We start from the raw sequence: 21,876 nt of genomic DNA on the forward strand, positions 1-21,876 counted from the left end.
GCATGAAACTGATGACATAACACCAGAACAAGTACAGTCTATTATTTATGATTTTGTGGACTTAATGTAGTTCTGACATTTAATCATATCAGTGGGGGTTTACAGAAAGTTGCATTTTCATAAAGTTCTTCTGTGACATATAAATACAAGTTTCAAATCCAAATTTATCTAGTTAAGTGATCATTAATCACATTAAAAATTATTAAAAATGTTTTTTGTATCCAGTTACATCCATGTTGGATGGCCCTAAATGACATCAACACATAGTGTTCACATCATAGTTAAGTCTCAGCTCCTTTAATCCTGCTGTGAGGCCAGACTTAAGTAAACATCCCTGCGTCCCTGGCGTTTGCAGATAGCAGAACTCAGTCACAGTGTGTCGAGTCCGATGTCATTCCGAGTCGAGTACAAGAGGGGTTCTACTGCTCCAGCCATGTTCCAGAGACAAGTCAGGTTCCAGGTGGATGTGTCCACCATAACAAAACAGTCTGGAGACAGCCCCAAGGAGTACCTGTATGCTATAACCTTCACTCTCTTGTCAGGTAAATCCCAAATACTGCAGATAAATGTGATGAGGTATCAGGGTTCCCACACTTCTGCTTTTTAAGGCTAATTGAAATAGTTAGAGATGGGAATAATTCTTTGACAGCAAGCTTCTAGACAGAGTTCAATAACTAATTACTGCTAGAAGCAGATTTTTGCACCTTTACATAGCAAGTTATGTTTATTATCCATGTAAAATTCCATCAAACATTGCAGTTATGATGTAAGGTGACAGTGTGTCTCATTTTGCCAGAATGCAAGAATTGATGCAGCATAGCTTATTGCCTGTGGGAGCCCTGCTAGGATGTCTGTTTATCATGGATGGTGACATCCCTCCAAATTCACTACAGTACCCAGCAATTGTTAACTTTTATAATCAAAAAATATTTGCTAACAATATTATTTGAACTTTGTGGAATGTCTATAATATTAATGATGTAGATCAGTTACTATCTACAGTATAATGAGCAGTCCTCTATCTTTTCCTTGCATTTTGCTTACTGTCTGGTGTAGCTGGTGATGGATAGACTAGTGTAATGAAATTAAAATAGCAAAATTGGAATTTATTTAGAAGAATTTTTCTTTTATTGGCTAACAATACATATACTGTAGCATTTTAAAAACTTTTCTAATTGTAGATATATTATTACTGAGACAGCTGCAAAAACATGTGCTTCATGTGAGTATTGCCTATCATTTAACTGTATGTTTCAGATAAATGTTCTGGTAATAAACATATCTTACTTTTAGATATGAGTATGTGCAAAATTAAACAATGTTGCCAATGTTTATTTTTTTATACCACTTTTCTTCTTTACTCAAAAATCTGTTAAACTGCTGTTAGGAGCATTTAATTTTTCATTATTGATAAGATGACCACATTTGTCAACCATAATCAATAAAAGACTCTTTGCCATACTAATAACTGATCTTATCAGTATCTTATATTTTTTCTTGTGATACTACACAGTGCTTAAGATTTACTGTATGTAGTCATGAAAGTGTGTGAAAATTTAAAATACTCGAATTTACAGAATTGGTTCAGACATAACTTTAAAACAAATTCATCATTTTTTCATAAAAATGTAGTACCAGCAGTATTTGCTATGGAGTAGACATCCCACATGAAGCCGTAAGCATAAGAGACTGAAAATAATAGTAATAGTTTCAATGTAAACTCTGTGTTCACCAAACCAAAAATAAAATACAGAAACAGAAAAATTCCATGAACATATTTATAATGATACGCTAGTAGCCCTCTTCATATGAATTGCCAGAAATTCTACATTCTGGAACTGCAAATCATTGTTGATACTGTAATGACTAGTGTATATAGTAAAATTATCTTCCATCTCCTTGTAGGTAATTTTTACCACTCATGGGTATCTGTACCATACATGAAACACAGGTGCTGTAGTACAGCTAATGCCTTTAAATAAAGTGGTGAGCCAGTTCACACTGACAGTATATTCCTTGACTCCTGGAAACACAGTTTGAGCTTACATAATATTAGACCAGCTTTTTGTTTCTGCTGAGGACTTTCCAGTAGATGGAACTTAAAATGTAATTCTAAACTTGGAGACATCATTCGATCTCATTTTAAGTTCAAGCATACCCAAGGAGGTTGTTACTGTTGTGTCTTCAGTCCAAAGACTGAGCTGATACAGCTCTCCATGTGAAACTATTCTGTGCAAGTCTCTTCAGTCCGGCATAACAATTGCATACACTTGAATCTGCTTTCTGTAGGCAAGTCTTAGTCTCTCCCTCTACAATTTTTACACTCCAAACTTCCCTCCATAACCAAATTAAGCAGTCTTGATGTCTCAGAACATATACTATGGCTTAATCCATTCTTTTAGTCAAGTTGTGCCATAAAGCTCCTTTTTCTCCAGTTTGATTCCTTTCTTCTTCATTACTTATCTGATCTACAAACTAATCTTCAGAATTCTTCTATAGCACTACATTTCAAAAGTTTCTGTTCTCTGTTTTTGTACTACTCATGGCCCATGTTTCACTTCCACAAAAGGCTACACCCAAGGCAACTATTGCAAAAAATATTTCTCAACACTTAAATTAATATTGTGTGTTAAAATGTTACTATTTTTAAACATTTCTCTTGCTGTTGCCAGTCAGCATTATATACCTTCCCCCCTTTGGTCAGCATAAAGTAGTTTGCTATCCAAAGAGCAAAATTAAACTACTACTCTTTGTCTCTCATTCCATAATTTAAAACTATCAGAATTGCCTGATTTGTTTATGCTCCATTACTTGGATTGTACTTTTGTGTATGTTATCAAGATACTATCCATTCCATATGACTGATGTCAAAGTTCTTTGTAGTCTCTGGTAGAATTATATCACAACAGACTTTAAAGTTTTTATTTTTTCTCCCTGAACGTTAATTACCTTTCCAAATACTGTTCACGAAATATATTTGAATGTTCTGGTGAATAATGTTGAAACCTCTGTGAGGCTGTTGGTAGACACTGTATGTTGGCATAGTCTCAACATCAGAAAATTATAGTTAAATCCAGAAAGACGTTCAAAGGAATTATGCTTGCAGCAGGGATGGGCAGTAACAGTCAACATAAGAGAAGATGATATATTTCACATAAAGAAGTGGAAAGACCTACACTTGGTTTGCCTTTACAACTCATGATGAAATAGTCACAATGACAGAATATTATGGAATATGCATTCAGAGCAACCCAAAATAGAATAATTATGAAAAACTAGCTGCAGGAAAAGGAGAAGCTCATTAGTTATCTGCCCTACCAATCTTATCTTCAGAGTCCTTCTATAGCACTATGTCTCTCTCTCTCTCTCTCTCTCTCTCTCTCTCTCTCTCTCTCTCGGCCAGTCTGGAACCCTTAAAAGATAGGATTAACATGAGAGGCAGAGGAGATCGAAAGAAGAGCAAAATGTTTCTCCACGGATTTGTGTTGTAAGTGCAAGAGATTCACAGAGATGTAGTTTACTGTGAAGCTTCAGAGAACTCATATTCCATGAAAAGTCTAGCAAAATACAACTTGCTCCCAAATATATCTGATGAAATTACCATGACGGCAAAGTCAAAGAACTTCAAGCTCTTTGAAGGCAAACAATAGTGGCACACACCTTAAGGAGGCTTACGAAGTACATATGCAGACATGGATTAATGATTGTTCGTGTAGCAAACAGAAAATAGTTTAAATTAAGTGTCCCAAATGGTCATTATATGTAGTAATAATAAAAATAATATATTTTTAAAAATCAATCGACATCCCTATAGGTTCTTGACTGACAGATGTAGGGAAAAATGATGTTAGATAGAAAGAGTTAATGAGTCGAGAAAGTTTTGAGTTAATGAGTAATTTTAAGCTCCCACATTGCTTCAAGACTAACATCTCTGTGAGAAAAGATTGATAGTATAATAGAATATGACCCACTCAAAGGTTAAGATTGATTTAAAGTTACAAATGAGGTTTTTTTAAAATACTGATGTACCCATACTTTTAAAACATTGTGCTGAGTTGATGTCTGAATCCAGATGTAACAAATGCTGGTTGACTTAAGTTTTGCTTTAGTCATGTAACAGTTTCACAGGTGCACAGATCCTATTATTGCCACTCATTTCCATTTCATTCTGTACTTCAATGAAAACAACTATTGACCAAATTTAGCATTTTGTCATTCTATACTTCATATTCTTTAGATGAGAATCACCCAAAAAACAAAGAATGTCTAAGTGTACAGAAGGTCTTGACCTTCATTTCTACAACTTATCCATTATTTTGCCTGTTAAATTTAGATCAGTGTGGACCAAACAACAAGATGTGCAAACATGTACTGTCTGATCAAAAATGTCCAGACACTTATTAATGGATATTAATATGGGGTGTGTACACCATTCACCTTCCTGACTGCTTGTCTGCTGACAACACTTTCAGTGAGGTGTCTGAATGTCTGTGAAGGCATGACAGTTCACTCTTCCTCAAGAGCCAAAACTAGAAATAGTAGTGATGAAGAAAGGAAGGAAGATTGGGGTTTAATGTTCCACTGATGTGGAAATCATTAGAGATGTAGCACAAATTCAGTCAGTTTCAAGGATGGGGAAGAAAATCAGCTGTATCCTTTCAAAGGAACCATTCTGGCATCTGCCTGAAGTGATTTAAGAAAATCACAGAAAACCTAAATCTGGATGGAAGGATGCAGATTTGAACCATTGTTTTCCATAATCGAGTCCAGTGTGCTGACCACTGCACCACCTCGTTCTCTATGGTAGTAATGATGGACACTGGGGTCTGGAGCAAAGTCAACATGTTTCATGGGATTTAGGTCAGGAATTTGGACATGCCACTTCATTTCAGGAATATTATTTTTCACAAGCCATTGTTTCACTGGTGCTGTTTTATGAGGGGGGGGGGGGGGATTGCACTGTCATGCTGATAAAAACAATCACCACCCCCTGTCTCTTCCCAAACTGCACACAGTACACAATTCTGTTAAAGAAGTTTATACCTTTCTGCATTATCTTCTTCTTAAGATCCATAATGGGAGCACACCCTAACCATGCAAAACAGCCCTGTACTGGCGTAGGGTGTAATGTGATTCGCCACTCCAAATTGCTCATTTCCTGTCAACCACTGCACTGTGGTGTCACTCTTTACACCAACTTAAGCATCATGTAACACTGACTACAGAAATGTATGCTTATGAGGAGCTATTCCACCACTGTACATCCTCCACAATGCTTGATGATCCCTGTGTGTCAGTACATGGCATCTAATTGGTTTTGGTTTAACTGTGGTTGTTCACTTGTGTTTACGCTTCAAAATAACATCACCAACAGCCAACCTAGCCAACTTGAGAAGGGCTGAAATGCTCCTGATGAATTTGTTGTTAGATGACATCCAGTGGCTAGTCCAGGTTTGAAGTCACTGAGCACTCCTGACTGACCCATTCTGCTGTTTCTGCTTCTCTAGTGACAACACAAAACTTCCCACTAGCTTTATACTGACACATACAATTGTCATGACATGCAGTGGTCAATTCTGCATTATGTAGAATTGTCTGGGTATTTCTGATCAGATATTGTATTATACATGCATAAGAGAATATGTCAAACATGATGTTTGTAATGGGATGCCCTTTCCAAATGTAAAAACAACCAACCATTCCCATAAAAGTTTATAACTAAAGATTAAGACAATATTATGGTATAACATATTCAGTGGAGAAAGTTTAAATGTGCCGATAGCCCCCCACAGAACACATGGAAAATGATAGGTCATTAAGAAATTCCATAGTGTAGGTGTTTCTGCCTTGGACAGTTGGCACACAAATTTCAGTAAATTCCAAGGTCTTCTTTTCATTATATAATTTTTTCCCAAAGTCCATGAATCTCAAATTTTGACATTATCACAAAAGAAGGTGATGAATGATAATGAAATATGAATGTCCCCTGACAGCATTAGAAAATGTGTGCCAAATATCTCAATAAAAACTGAACATGCATGAACGTGCACGCAAGCGCACGCTCACACACACACAGGCACACACACTCACACACACAGAGAGAGAGAGAGAGAGAGAGAGAGAGAAGATAATAAGATATTGGAAAATAGGTTTTGGAGAAGAAAGTTTTCCTATTGGTTTACATTATAGTGATTATAGTGACAGGACAATCTACTAACTCATAGGTCTAATGTCATATTCATCAACTGCTTTGATATGTATTAAGAACATGAGATAGCTTTGCTGCCTATTGAAGTTGTTCTTTTTCATGACAATGCTCCTCCAAGTGCAAAAACTGCTGAATGTCACAGAATAGAGGGAATACAGTTAAGGCACTGTACTCACATTTGGAGAGGAGTGGGTTTGACATAACTGCCTAGTGATACAGATTTATAATACAGATTTATATTTTCAGTGTTTTCTAAACTGCTTAAGGTGAATGCCAGAGTGGTCCCTCTGAAAAGAAAACAGTCAGTTTTCCTGCCCCATCTTTATCAGTACGAGACTGTGCTTTTTCCTTAATTACCTCATTGTTGAAAAGATATTAAGTCCTAACAGGTCTTCTTCTTGTTTGCCACAGTGTCTTGATGACAGAGTTTTGTCACATCTGTCACTGCGCCAGTTGCTTGCTATCTCTATGCAGAGCATATAAATTTCTTTGTTGGAATTCAGGTTAGAGATGAAGAGAAAGTGAACGAAGCTTGATAACTTAACAACTTACTGCAGTAGACAAGTACATCAAGCAGAAAAAAAGATGCTAGGTGAACTGTTTGAAATTCTATGTGGGTACACAGAAAAATGTTTTTTTTTTGGCTTCTAAATCTCAAATAGATTTTTATCAAATTGCCATTAATTTCATAATTTCTATAACAAAGCATACTTTACATTCTGAAAAATCATCATACAGTTTTTGTTTACTATGACAGCAAATGATCATAACTGCTCCCATTTTATATTTTTACTCTGGTGATAATATGTAGAGTTCATCTTCTTACTCAATCACTGATCATCCGCCCACTGTTTTCATTCATTATGTTTTGCTCTCCTGTCCTCTCAGCCTTTCTCACGGTGTGAGGTGGCACAGGGGTAGGACACCAGCCTTGGATTCAGAACAGCAATACAAATCTCCACTGGGCCATGCAGATTTAAGTTATCCATGATTTCCCTAAATCACCCAAGGCAAATACTGGGATAAGTGAGACTGGTTCCCTTTCCTGTCCTTCTCCATTCCACACTACTGTTCTCTCTATCTAGTGATTTTGTCATCAGAGGGACATTAAGACCTAATCTTCCATCCTTTTCTCTCTTTCACTTGATCCACTACCTTGGCATACATTCAAGTTGGTTCAATCCACTGGCAGTGAAGAAATATAAAATGATCTTTACTTAATTGGGGGTTTTGATTTTTTATTACTCTGCATGGGGTCTTTCATCCTTACACTTGATTGCAGTTGTAATTTACTGATGAATTCTGTGGCCAGGTAACATCAGGAGGTTCAGGAGGGTCTGCGAGCACATCCAGTCGCAGGTGTGCAGTCGCAGGCCACCCCCTTCCCCACGAGCAGCACGCAAGTTCACCACCGAGCTGAGTGAAAGCTCCAGCTGCGGTTCCGACACGTCTGAGCGACTGTCTCCTTACCCTGGCACAAGGCAGGTAAGGTAACTTAACCTGTTAATTGAGTTGCTCCTCTAAGATGAGGCAGCATATGAATTTAAATAAAACCAAAGGAGAACAATCAATCTGAAACACTTTGCAGGCCTACAGAAACAAGAAGTGACTTTGTATGACCATAGGTTCTCTTGATGAATAAAACTAATAAAATTTGTCTCCTGTTTTCAGCTGAGACAGATCATTGATAGACCATAAGATTCTGATGAGTTTCATACTTGTCATCATCTAGAGAAGTTTTGGGATCATCTCCACTGCCTCATCTTAAAATTCTACAGAAGATTTGCCCATCTCCCTCACCATCCCCAACACCCTCAGTGACTGGCTGCACATTATATATAGGGACTTGCAGAGAGATCATGTCCCATATGTCCGGTAGGAAGGCGAACCTTCAGGGATATTGAACAAGTCAGTAATAGCTTAGTAAGTAGATATCACCAACTGTCTTTGTTGCCACATCAAGTATCAGCTTAATTGACAATAGTCATGTGCTGTTTCTTTACCATTTATGCTTATGTATAATAGTAAATGGACACCTCACTCTACTCTTCCACAAAACACCACTGCTTTTCAGAGACACTATTTAAGCTGCTGCTAATCTATTGGTATTGTCTGACACATACATATGTAAGCAAGTAGTATTTAAACAGAGCCTAAAATCCATGATAATTTAAATATTGTTTGTCATAGTGTGGAGGGTTATTATCATACATATATTAAACCTCCATGTCATAGAAGCTGGGGTCAATTGGAGGAGGACTTGATAATAATACATACAGCTGTGTTGCTCAGTTGCTGTTGGAGTACTGGTTATTCTTTGTGTTTACCATTCCTATTAATAAAGTATCAATAAAAAGAATCCCAATAGACTAACTTGTGACTGACCTACTGAATAGGCATGTAAAATCCAATTTTAAAAATCATTTTGGTTGTAATGGAAAACAAACTAATGTTTTCCATTGACAATGGCCATGGCAAAAATCCAGCTACACATCACAAAAATCAGGCTACAGATGTGTGCCAAAATGCCAGAAAAAATGTGTCTTACAACTGTTAGGATGAACACCTGATATATTGTTTCCAAAATATGTTTTATATACATAATTATGCCGTGGGAGAAGTAATTCATTTTTTTCATTTGCATTCTTGTACAGTAATTATAAATTTAGTCTTTATGTTAAGGAGGCTGCTTGTGAATTGATAGAACACACTAACCTTGTTTTCAGTGTCACTTGAGTTCAAGCTAAAATACAGTAATTTATTTCATGCAGCATATGATTTGCTTTGAATGGGTTTGCCAGTACCTTGCAGCTCTGTCCCTTATAGTTGTTTACAACAACAGTGGATACACGTACATTTATTCTTTGCAGTGAAATACATGTGGCTGACTGTGAGTACATAATGGTATCATTAATCCTAGTTCTGTTCTACTGGTCGATGGTAGGCAAAAAAACTGACTGAGGCCATACTTCTGTATGAGCCCAAATTCCTCTCATTTTACCAACTTCGTTATTACACAGAGTGTATATTGGTAAAGCGGATCCCAACCAACATAGTTATCCATAATATTTTCTAAATGGTTCAAAATGTCAAAATAATTTGTTGAGAAGTATGGCACACATACAGTATGGACCGGTATTAATATTATTATATTTATCTGCTAAGTTCTTGACACAACAATATTTTTAATAGATAGATGCACTTCTAATAGCACCATTAAATAAATATAAAAAGAACTGCAACATACTGCAAAAAAAGTTTGTAAATGAAACACATATGACAGTTACAATGCTACTGGTTTGGGGTAAGGAGGAGGTTGGGGCGGGGAGCAGGAGGGGTGAGGGACAGTGAAGTGCTGCTGGGGAGCATGCAGGGATGAGATGGAGAGAGGGTAGGGCAGCTAGGTGCAGTCGGGAGGTTAGATGGAGGACAGCGGAGAGGTGGCTGGTGGGGAGGGGTTAGTGGGAAAAGAGAAGCAAAAATACTAGTTGTGTTGGTTGAGTAGAGGACTGTGTAGTTCTGGAATGGGAGCAGGGAAGGGGCCAGGAGGGTTATGGGAACATAGAATATATTGCAGGGAGAGTTACCACCTGTGCAATTCAGAAAAGCTGGTGTTGGTGGGAAGAATCCATATGCCACAGACCGTGAAGCAGTCATCGGAATGAAGAATATCGTTTTGGGCAGTGTGCTCAGCAATAGCGTGGTCCAGTTGTTTCTTGGCCAAAGCTTGTCGGTGACCATTCATGCATACAGACAGCTTGTTGGTTGTCATCCCCACATAGATTGCAGCACAGTGATTGCAGTTTACACCCAAACCTCCAGATGTCAGTCACTCAGATTTGGACCAAACAGTATGTCGATTGAGTATCAACCAAAACTCCTATTTAGTTCATACTGTTTGCTGTACATCAGAACATGCATAAACATTAATTAAAAGTAAGACCAGAACTACCAGAGAACATGGAAAGTATGTCCTTGATACATTTTATGAGTGGCTTCTATGGGTGATTTGGTAAAAATCAGCCATGGAAGCCACTCATAAAATGTGTCAAAGATATGCTTTCCATGTGCTCTGGTAGTTCTGGTCTTACATTTAGTTAACATTTATGTACGTTCTGCTGGATGACAGCACATAGTATGAAATGCCGGCATGGTAGCTCAGCATGTTCAAGCAGAGAGCTGGCTGGTCTCAGTAATAAAAAACTGAGTGAAGAGATCAAAAATGAACTTCAGTGTATGTCATGTGATGTCTGATATGATCAAATACAACGAACAAAATGATAAAAAAGGTAAGGTGTTAGATTCTTGTCCTGGAGGGTCCCGAGTCCAAGTCCCAATGACTGCATTTTTTTTTTCCTAACTGTATTGTGTGTGAAAGTGTTACATGTGACAACATTTTCCTGACATGCAAAAGGGCTGTTTGGAGTTTACAGCAATGTCCTCTTGGCAGTCTTCTTTCGCTTTTTTTTCTTTAAAAGTAATAAATCTATAGAGGACATTTGTAATTTCACAGAATAAGCAATCAGAACAGAAAAATGCAGAAACAATTGCATCACACATATGGAAGTAATAGTAATAGTATTAATAATAATAATAATAACAATACATGTAATACAACAAATAGTAGTAAACATAAACACAATAATACATCTAATGTATATGGTACTGCCATCTGCAGTCATTATTATTATTATTATTATTATTATTAGTGTTAGTATTATCATTAGTACTTCTGCACTTTTGATACAATTTTTTTTATTCTATTGTCCCATTGTCTCTGTTTATTCTGTGAAACTACAAATGCACTAGCTGCTTCATCATGAGTCATGACTGCTCTGTCGCACATGTCAAATGGAATACCACACCTATCTATACAAATGTACTCTATCAGTTTGCTGCTTTCAACAAATGAAGCAAAAGCAGACTGCCAAAAGAACATTTCTACAAACTCCAAAAAGTATTTTTGCATGTCAGGAAAATGTTGTCCCATACAACGCTTTCACACATAATGCAGTAAAAAAAGGATTAAAAAAATTGTTGCCATTGGGATTTGAACCCAGGACCATCTGTACATCACTCTACCACTCCATCAAGTCACCCACCAAGACCACACATAATGTGGGTCACATATGTGCTTTTCATGTGCTCCGGTAGTACTGGTGTTACTTTTAATTAATGTTTATGCCCCTTCTGCTGGACGATAGTACATAGTATGAACTAAATCAGGGTTTTGATTGGTACTTTATCACCATACAATGTTCGGTCCAGACCTGAGGATCTCACATCTAGAGGTTTGGGTGTTAGCTTGTAGATCACATGACTGGTTTCACAGGTAGCCCTGCTTTCGATGGGGTAGATTGATGTTTGGGACTGGTGGAGTAGGTGGTGGTGGGAGGATGTATGGGACGTGTATTGCATCTAGGTCTATTACAGGGGTATGAGCCATGAGGTAAGGGGTTGGGAGTTGGGGTTGTGTAGAGATGGACAAGTATATTGTGTAGGTTTGGTGGACGGCAGTGTACCACAATGGAAGGAGTGAGACAGATAGTGGACAGGACATATCTCATTACAGGGCATGGTGAGAGGTACTTGACACCCTGGCAGAGAATGTAATTCAGTTGCTCAAATCCTGGGTGGTACTGAGTTATGAGGGGAATGCTCCTCTATGGCTGGACAGTGAGACTTTGGGAGGTGGTAGGTGACTGGAAAGATAAGGCACAGGAGATTTGTTTTTGTATAAGGTTGGGAGGATAATTGTTGTTGTTGTTGTTGTTGTGGTCTTCAGTCCTGAGACTGGTTTGATGCAGCTCTCCATGCTACTCTATCCTGTGCAAGCTTCTTCATCTCCCAGTACCTACTGCAACACACATCCTTCTGAATCTGCTTAGTGTATTCATCTCTTGGTCTCCCTCTACAATTTTTACCCTCCACACTGCCCTCCAACACTAAACTGGTGATCCCTTGATGCCTCAGAATACGTCCTACCAACCGATCCCTTCTTCTAGTTAAGTTGTGCCACAAACTTCTCTTCTCCCCAATCCTATTCAATACCTCCTCATTAGTAATATAATCTACCCATCTAATCTTCAGCATTCTTCTGCAGCACCACATTTCGAAAGCTTCTATTCTCTTCTTGTCCAAACTATTTATCGTCCATGTTTCACTTCCATACATGGCTATGCTCTATACAAATACTTTCAGAAACGACTTCCTGACACTTAAATCAATACTCGATGTTAACAAATTTCTCTTCTTCAGAAACGCTTTCCTTGCCATTACCAGTCTACATTTTATATCCTCGCTACTTCGACCATCATCAATTATTTTGCTCCCCAAATAGCAAAACTCCTTTACTGCTTTAAGTGTCTCATTTCCTAATCTAATTCCCTCAGCATCACCCGACTTAATTCGACTACATTCCATTATCCTCGTTTTGCTTTTGTTGATGTTCATCTTATACCCTCCTTTCATGACACTGTCCATTCCGTTCAACTGCTCTTCCAAGTCCTTTGCTGTCTCTGACAGAATTACAGTGTCATTGGCGAACCTCAAAGTTTTTATTTCTTCTCCATGGATTTTAATACCTACTCTGAATTTTTCTTTTGTTTCCTTCACTGCTTGCTCAATATACAGACTGAATAACATCGGGGATAGGCTACAACCCTGTCTCACTCCCTTCCCAGCCACGGCTTCAATTTCGTGCCCCTCGACTCTTATAACTGCCATCTGGTTTCTGTACAAATTGTAAATAGCCTTTCGTTCCCTGTATTTTACCACTGCCACCTTCAGAATTTGAAAGGGACTATTCCAGTCAACACTGTCAAAAGCTTTCTCTAAGTCTACAAATGCTAGAAACGTAGGTTTGCCTTTCCTTAATCTAGCTTCTAAGATAAGTCGTAAGGTCAGTATTGCCTCAGGTGTTCCAATATTTCTACGGAATCCAAACTGATCTTCCCCAAGGTCGGCTTCTACCAGTTTTTCCATTCGTCTGTAAAGAATTCACGTTAGTATTTTGCAGCCATGACAGTTCGGTGATTTTTGCATCTGTCAACACCTGCTTTCTTTGTGATTGGAATTATTATATTCTTCTTGAAGTCTGAGGGTATTTTTCCTGTCTTATATATCTTGCTCACCAGATGGTAGAGTTTTGTCAGGACTGGCTCTCCCAAGGCTGTCAGTAGTTCTAATGGAATGTTGTCTGCTCCCGGGGCCTTGTTTCGACTCAGGTCTTTCAGTGCTCTGTCAAACTCTTCATGCAGTATCTTATCTCCCATTTCATCTACATCGTCTTCCATTTCCATAATATTGTCCTCGAGTACATCGCCCTTGTATAAACCCTCTATATACTCCTTCCACCTTTCTGCTTTCCCTTCTTTGCTTAGAACTGGGTTGCCATCTGAGCTCTTGATATTCATACAAGTGGTTCTCTTCTCTCCAAAGGTCTCTTTAATTTTCCTGTAGGCAGCATCTATCTTACCCCTTGTGAGATAAGCCTCTACATCCTTACATTTGTCCTCTCGCCATCCCTGCTTAGCCATTTTGCACTTCCTGTCGATCTCATTTTTGAGACGTTTGTATCCCTTTTTGCCTGCTTCATTTACTGCATTTTTATATTTTCTCCTTTCATCAATTAAATTCAATATTTCTTCTGTTACCCAAGGATTTCTATTAGCCCTCGTCTTTTTACCTACTTGATCCTCTGCTGCCTTCACTACTTCATCCCTCAGAGCTACCCATTCTTCTTCTACTGTATTTCTTTCCCTCATTCCTGTCAATTGTTCCCTTATGCTCTCCCTGAAACTCTGTACAACCTCTGGTTTAGTCAGTTTATCCAGGTCCCATCTCCTTAAATTCCCACCTTTATGCAGTTTCTTCAGTTTTAATCTACAGTTCATAACCAATAGATTGTGGTCAGAGTCCACATCTGCCCCTGGAAATGTGTTACAATTTAAAACCTGGTTCCTAAATCTCTGTCTTACCATTACATAATCTATCTGAAACCTGTCAGTATCTCCAGGCTTCTTCCATGTATACAACCTTCCTCTATGATTCTTGAACCAAGTGTTAGCTATGATTAAGTTGTGCTCTGTGCAAAATTTTGCCAGGCGGCTTCCTCTTTCATTTCTTACCCCCAATCCATATTCACCTACTACGTTTCCTTCTCTCCCTTTTCCTACTACTGAATTCCAGTCACCCATGACTATTAAATTTTCGTCTCCCTTCAGTATCTGAATAATTTCTTTAATTTCATCATAAATTTCTTCAATTTCTTCATCATCTGCAGAGATAGTTGGCATACAAACTTGTGCTACTGTAGTAGGTGTGAGCCTCATGTCCATATTGGCCACAATAATGCATTCAAGTAGCTTACCCACACTCCTATTTTTTTATTCATTATTAAACCTACTCCTGCATTACCCCTATGTGATTTTGTATTTATGACCCTGTATTTGCCTGACCAAAAGTCTTGTTCCTCCTGCCACCAAACTTCACTAATTACCACTATATCTAACTTTAACCTATCCATCTCCCTTTTTAAATTTTCTAACCTACCTGGCTGATTAAGGGACTTGACATTCCATGCTCCAATCCATAGAATGCCAGTTTTCTTTCTCTTGATAATGACGTCCTCTTGAGTAGTTCCCGCCCGGAGATCCGAATGGGGGACTATTTTACCTCCGGAATATTTTACCCAAGAGGACGCAATCACCATGTAACTATACAGTAAAGCTGCATGCCCTGGGGAAAAATTATGGCTGTAGTTTGCCCTTGCTTTCAGCCGTTCACAGTACCATCACAGCAAGGCCATTTTGGTTAGTGTTACAAGGCCAGATCAGTCAATCATCCAGACTGTTGCCCCTTGCAACTACTGAAATGCACACGTTTATCTGCCCTCTCAACAGATACCCCTCTGTTGTGGTTGCACCTACGGTAAGGCTATCTGTATCGCTAAGGCACGCAAGCCTCCCCACCAACGGCAAGGTCCATGGTTCATGGGGAGGGGGCAGATAATTACGTAATGTTAAAGCCTAAGTGTGACCCTTGGTATATTTTGAGAGGGACCGCTTCTCACTGCAAATGCAATACCCATGGGTAGCTAGGCTGTATGGAAGGGACTTCTTGATGTGGAACAGGTGGCAGCTGTCGAAATGAAGGTATTGCTTGTGATTAGTAGGTTTGATATGGGCAGAGGTACTTATGGAGCCATCTTTGAGGTGGAGGTCAACATATAGGAAGGTGGCTTCTTGAGTTGAGTAGGACCAACTGAAGTGAATGGGGGAGAAGATGTTGACATTCAGAAGGAATATGGATAAGCTGTTGTTACTCTCAATCCAGATCGCAAATATGTCATCAATGAATCTGTAGCAGGTGAGGAGTCTAGGATTACGGGTGTTTAGGAAGGATTCCTGTAGATGGCCAATGAATAGGTTGGCATAGGATGGTGCCATGTGGGTGCTCCTATCCATACACTAGATTTATTTCTAGGTAATGCCTTCAAAGGAGAAGTAATTGTGGGTGAGGATATAGTTGCTCATGGTGACTAGGAAGGAGGTTGTTTTTGAATATGTCAGGCATTGGGAAAAGTAGTATTCAATAATGGTAAGGCTATGGGCATTAGGTATGTTAGTGTAAAGGAAGGTGGCATCAATAGTAATGAGTAGGGTACCATGTGGTAAAGGGACAGGAATTTTGGAGAGTTGGTTGAGAAAATTCTTGGTACCTTTTACACAGGACGGTATGATGCAGGTAATAGGCTGAAGGTGTTTATCTACAAGAGCAGAGATTCTCTGCATGGTGCACAGTAACCAACCACAAAGGGCTGTCCTGGTTGGTTGGGTTTATGGACTTTGGGCAGCATGTAGAAGGTAGGAGTGCAGGGAGTGGTAGGGGTGAGGAGAGAAATGAACTCCGGGGAGAGGTTCTGGGATGGGCTTAAGGATTTGAAGAGAGACTGGAGATCCTGCTGGATTTCTGGAATAGAATCACTATGGCAAGCTTTGTAGTTGGATGCATCTGACAGCTGCCAGAGTTCTTCTTCTAGGTAATCCTTGCAGTTCAAAACAACTGGGGTGGAGCCTTTGTCCACAGGTAGCATTATAAGATCAGGATCAGTTTTTAGATGGTGGATTGTAATTCCTTCTGTGGATGTAAGATTAGTTTCCACTGTAGGGACTGAGAGAAGGAGACAAGGTCTTTAATAAGTCCTGCATGATTGAATTTGGGAGTCGGGCAAAAGTTGAGGCCTCTGGAAAGGACCATTATTTCTGAAGGGGTAAAGCTTTTGGAGGAAAGGTTCATGCCTGTTTCAGGTGTGTTTAGGTTCTGGATTTTGTGTGGTGGTGGGAGTGAGTTTCGGAAGGTGGTGTAAATGTAGTAGGTCTGTGAGACAGGGTTTGCCAGTTATGAGGGGATGTGGGGGAGGTTTAGAGGTTGTTGTAGAGGTGGTGGACAATATTACTCCAAGGCAGTAGTAGGAAGTGAGAAGGGTGGAGAGTTTTTTGAGGTGGGGTTGTGCACGTTGCTCTAGTTCCTGGAGGGCAAGAGCTTCAGTGTGTGGTATGGGTTCCAGAACATGAGATAATTAAATTCCCAGTTAGGCATTCAGTGGTCACTTGGAGAAACTATCCTGTGCTATCTAACTCAGCCATCACATTTAGCACTTGTTCAAGTCAGTATTATAGAACAGTTCCCTGAAAAAATTAAAACAATTTGTATTACTCTACTCCTATCAAGAACCTTCCAGAGGTATAAAGAATTTAGAGGTACCATACTCTGTTACTATCTCCACTGATAAAAATTTACTTGCGTTAATTATATCTCAGAATACTTCTGTGCTGAATACTGTTCATCCATCCATCCATTCATTCATTCATTCATTCATTCATTCATCATGTTCAGTAGATCTTATGGAGAATGAGAACCTTTCGGGATGGGGAATGAGTCACATACATATTAACATAAGATAAAGACTTCATAGAAATGGCATCTGTGTGCTATATTAACAATAAAATGTCACTATGCTGTTTAATGCTATTCACACTTACGTCATACACATTTAAATGAGTAAGTTAGTAAGAAAACTGCTACTTTGGAGCCGGCCGGAGTGGCCGAGTGGTTCTAGGCGCTTCAGTCTGGAACCGCGCGACTGCAACGGTCGCAGGTTCGAATCCTGCCTTGGGCATGGATGTGTGTGATGTTCTTAGGTTAGTTTGGTTTAAGTAGTTCTAAGTTCTAGGGGACTGATGACCTCAGATGTTAAGTCCCATAGTGCTCAGAGCCATTTGAACCATTTTTTTGCTACTTTGGAAAACTGCCTTCTCAGTTTTATTATAATGGTTTTTTCAAAGAAAACATTTTTTCATTGTTTGCACCTACTGTATAAATACTAATCTAACAGAACTTTCCAGTTTTTGAATCCAGATAATTGGTAGAAATGGTGGCTAATGAGGCATCATGTTTTTAGTTTTTCCTTTCTAATTAGTAGGGATTCTAAGTTTCTTCCTTTATATTAGGTAGGAGCTTGTTCAGTATCTCATCAACACAACACATAACTCCTTTATGTATACTGAACATGGAAGTGAATGGTGTAATGAAAATTATTTTCGTGTTTTGTATTGCAAGTACGTCACAGCTCAGTTGAAACTGATTTTTATTATCAGTAGTAAAAACCATTAAGCAGTAAATGTTTTGGTAAGTGAGTGGAAAACTGCAAGATGTTTAGAACGTCTTCTACACATTGTATTGTTATCTACTATACACAATATTGACACTGTTCACTCCTACTGAGAAAATACATTTTCCAGTTTAGAAGCATTGCCACAGAAGATAGTTTCACAAGATAATATGCCAAATAAGACAACACTCTTGTCTTAAGTCAGCACAATAAGAGGTGCTCCTAAGGGCATGAACACCAAGCTTCTTGATTAGTTTATCTGTGTTTTGATGCCATTTTAACTTGTTATTTCACACTGTGCTTCACTCAATATGTCACCATTAATGTCTGTTTCTGGTGCTAGAAAATCATTGTTGCTTGTCTGAAATTGCATAGTATGAGTGTTTATGACATTAAGAGTTAAACTGTTAGCAGTGAATTGCTTTTGGACCTGTTCAGCTATCATCTAAACTGTGTCTGCTAGGGCTGAGTTTGAGCACTTGGTTAGTACACTTGTGTCATCAGCAACATTATAGTTTCAACTTCTAGTGAATCTGATATTAGTATCTTGAATCATTAATGAAATATTCCAAGTACCAACCTTATATGGGAAACCATGTGTGACAGCTTTCTCAACATTGGCTCCTGGAAATTTGAGAGTAGTTGTTTTCATTCTGCCCAATACTTTTATTTCAAAATATCCCACTAGAGTTTGTTGGAAATATCTGTTACTTTCACATTCTTAACATATGAAAGGTTGTGAAATGTTTTGAACTGTCAGTCTGTTGATCATGTTTGGGTTCCTTATCAGACAGAAGAATGCTTATCAAAAATGAGCTGGACAAGAGTTTTTGTTAACAACTTCCTATATGGATGAATTTTACTGGAAAAAGTCTTTCAAAGTGTATTGCAACCTAGCATCTATTTTTTTTTACAACTACATTTAAGTGACTGCTCTTCCTTACTAACTGAAAGATGTAACTTCTAAATATTTGACTGCTGTGACTCAGTATAATAACTTATCAGCAATGGTGCGGTCAAACAGTTTGAAATATTTTTGATTCTTTATGCATGTTACATTATTTTTATTCATATAGAGAATCATCTCTTGCAATTGCACCAAGCACTGATCACCTGCATGACACATTATCTATTGGGGCCAACTGCCTGAATAACTGAAAAATCAGGACTATTTCAGAGAGTTGCTGAAACTAAGTCATGCATATAAATTAACAGTGTAGGAAAAGATAGATTACTATTTACTATAAAATAGACACGTTAAGTTGAAGACAGGCAAAATTAAAAGATGCTTATATAGAGCTTTCAGCCACAGCCTTCATCATCAAAATAGAAACACACACCATTCATACACACAAGCAAGCTCACCTCATGCACACAAAACCACCTATTTCAGCAGCTCAGGCCAGATTTGTGGGAGTTGGCAGTCATGTGTGCATGAGGTGTGCTTGCTTGTGTGGGAATGGTGTGTGTTTCTCTCTTGATGTAAGCTTCATGTAAATGTCTTTTAACTGCCAAACAATGGAAAATACAGGATGGAATATAACAATATTATGAAAAGGAAAATTGCCACTCACCATATAGAGGAGATGCTGAGTTACAGATAGGAATAACAAAAATATTGTCACAAATAACACTTTCAGCCAGTAAGGCCTTCTTCAAAAATAGATGACAGACACACATACTCATGCAAAAATAACTCACACACACATGACTGCAGTGTCAGGCAACTGAAGCCACACTGCGAGCAGAAGCACCAGTGCGTGATAGGAGTGGTGACTGCACTGGTGCTTCTGCTCGCAGTGTGGCTTCAGTTGCCTGACACTGCAGTCATGTGTGTGTGAGTTGTGTTTGCATGAGTATGTGTGTCTGCCTTCTATTTCTGAAGAAGGCCTTACCGGCTGAAAGTGATATCTGTGACAGTCGTTTTGTTATGCCTATCTGTGACTCAGCATCTCCTCTATATGGTGAATGGCAATTTTCCTTTTCATAATATTGTCTTTTACCTGTGCTTGTTTGCAACTTAAGATGTCTTCTTTATGGTAAGTAGCAATTTACTTTTCCTACAATGCTGATATTCCTACCTGGAGTTTCCATTGTCTGATCATGCATATAAATTGTTAGTAGTGATGGTTCTATTACACTTCCTGTATTAATACAACACTATTTCATCCATCGCTGACAACTTCTCAAATAAGGCAAAGTATTTCATCCTATAAGCTAAGTAGTCCACAGTGCCACTTGCTGGTCTGTTGCATGTGTTTGTATTTTATTTACTTGATGAGATGATGAAATTTATGAAAGGCTTTATGCAAGTAATTAAGTACAGCATTAGCCTGAGCGCGTCAGGTGTGGTGAGAAACATGTCCCTGCAAACCAAAAATCCCAGTTGGACATGGATTTTTTCAGTCACTTCACCTCTCAGTAATGTGAGGATTCACCAGGAACAGCATATGTTCAGATTCCATGTTAAACTGTAGGTCCCCTTTCCCCATATATTATGGTAGGTTAAGTACAGGAAAGATGCCAAAACTCCTTCTGATTGAAAGACTAGCATTTTGACACTGAGCCATACAAACTTAATATTATTAATGTGAGTATCATTATCTACAGCCTTCTGTAAATGACAACTCAATAGGACAGTCAGAATATCACACTATTGCTGTATTTGGAATCCATACTTTTTTTACATAGCACAGCTGTTGTATTGTTTCTTCAGCTGAGTCACTGTTAACAAGCACAGAATGTTCCAGTTTTTGTGTTTCATTTTTGACTGGTTTTCTGTGATTAAAGTCAGTAATTCTGAGTATCATTTGTTTGATTGGTTTTATGTCTCTCTCTCTCTCTCTCTCTCTCTCTCTCTTCGTATTCTGAGTTTATTTTTTTATCTGTGCTTACTTCTTACACTCAGTACCATAGCACATGTCCCAAACTGTCATTTTGGTGCTAAGAATTTACTATTTGTATATTTTTATCTATCCTTTCTACTAGCTCCTTTTTTCCCTTATTTGAAATACTTCCAACTCTTCTCTAGTTTTACAGTTGTCCAAGTTTCACTTTCATACTTTCATACCATGCCCTAATCTGCTCCTGATATATTTCTAACTTTTGTGTTCTTGTGAATTCACAGATCCTAATTAGCAGTATTCTTTTATCGTCATCCTGAAGTATTTTTACTACTATTATTCATCACTTCCATCTTTGTTTTGCTTGTTCTCAATGCAAGTTGTGTGTTAAGTTGTCTTGTAACTGTATGTATCATTTGAAAGTTCTTCTGAGTTCTCTTTACTGTAGCCGTACTTTTATTTAGCCATGAGAGCTATGTTATTTCCAAATTTCTTTGAACTCCTTCATTACTTCTTCAAGAAAAAAAAGTTAAACACACTGATGATAGCCTTCAGTCTTGCTTTACACTTTTGTTACACCCTATTGTGTTTCTGTAGCTATTGTAGAGTTTTTCTGTCTCCTAATCCTACCTCCCATCCCGTTCAGAATTTGAAACATTTTATTGTTCCCCACACTGAGTTTCTGTATGTTCGCAAATAACGTTACAAAATCTAGATTTTTAAATTTTTCTTTTTTGTTTCCTAAGCGTAAGGCCAGAATCACTCTGTTGGTTCCTATACCATTCCTGAATCAAAACTGATATTCATCCAGTGCCTATTGATTTTATTCTTTTATTCTTTAGTATTTTATCATAGTGGGTAATTTAAGATGTTATCAGTCTGATTGCTGTGTACTTTTCACATATATCTTTCTTCATAGTGCGGTGATAGCCCTCTTTTGGGAATCTCAAGAAATATCTCCAGTGTCAGAAATTCTTGTTATCAAAGGACTTATAACAGGCCTCTATTTTACACATGTCCTTGTGGTTTTTATAGTTCAGAATGTATCTCATTAACTCCAGCTAACTTGTGTGGACCCAAATGATTCAATGGTTTCTCAAATTATGATCATATTAGCTGATTTGTTCTACTTGACCTTCTCCTCTTCTACT

At 38.3% G+C, this 21,876-nt stretch overlaps 1 protein-coding gene across 1 annotated transcript in view; it reads left to right on the forward strand.

Moving 5' to 3' along the window:
- The window catches only part of LOC126203288 (serine/threonine-protein kinase BRSK2), a 195,958-nt gene that overhangs the window by 163,333 nt on the left and 10,749 nt on the right, over positions 1-21,876 (forward strand). The window contains exons 12-13 of the mRNA XM_049937545.1: positions 356-542; positions 7,521-7,693. Of these exons, the coding sequence (XP_049793502.1) occupies positions 356-542; positions 7,521-7,693 (360 nt within the window). The remainder of the gene's footprint in view (positions 1-355; positions 543-7,520; positions 7,694-21,876) is intronic.

Source organism: Schistocerca nitens, chromosome 9 (genome assembly GCF_023898315.1).
Source record: "Schistocerca nitens isolate TAMUIC-IGC-003100 chromosome 9, iqSchNite1.1, whole genome shotgun sequence".
Lineage (NCBI taxonomy): Eukaryota > Metazoa > Arthropoda > Insecta > Orthoptera > Acrididae > Schistocerca > Schistocerca nitens.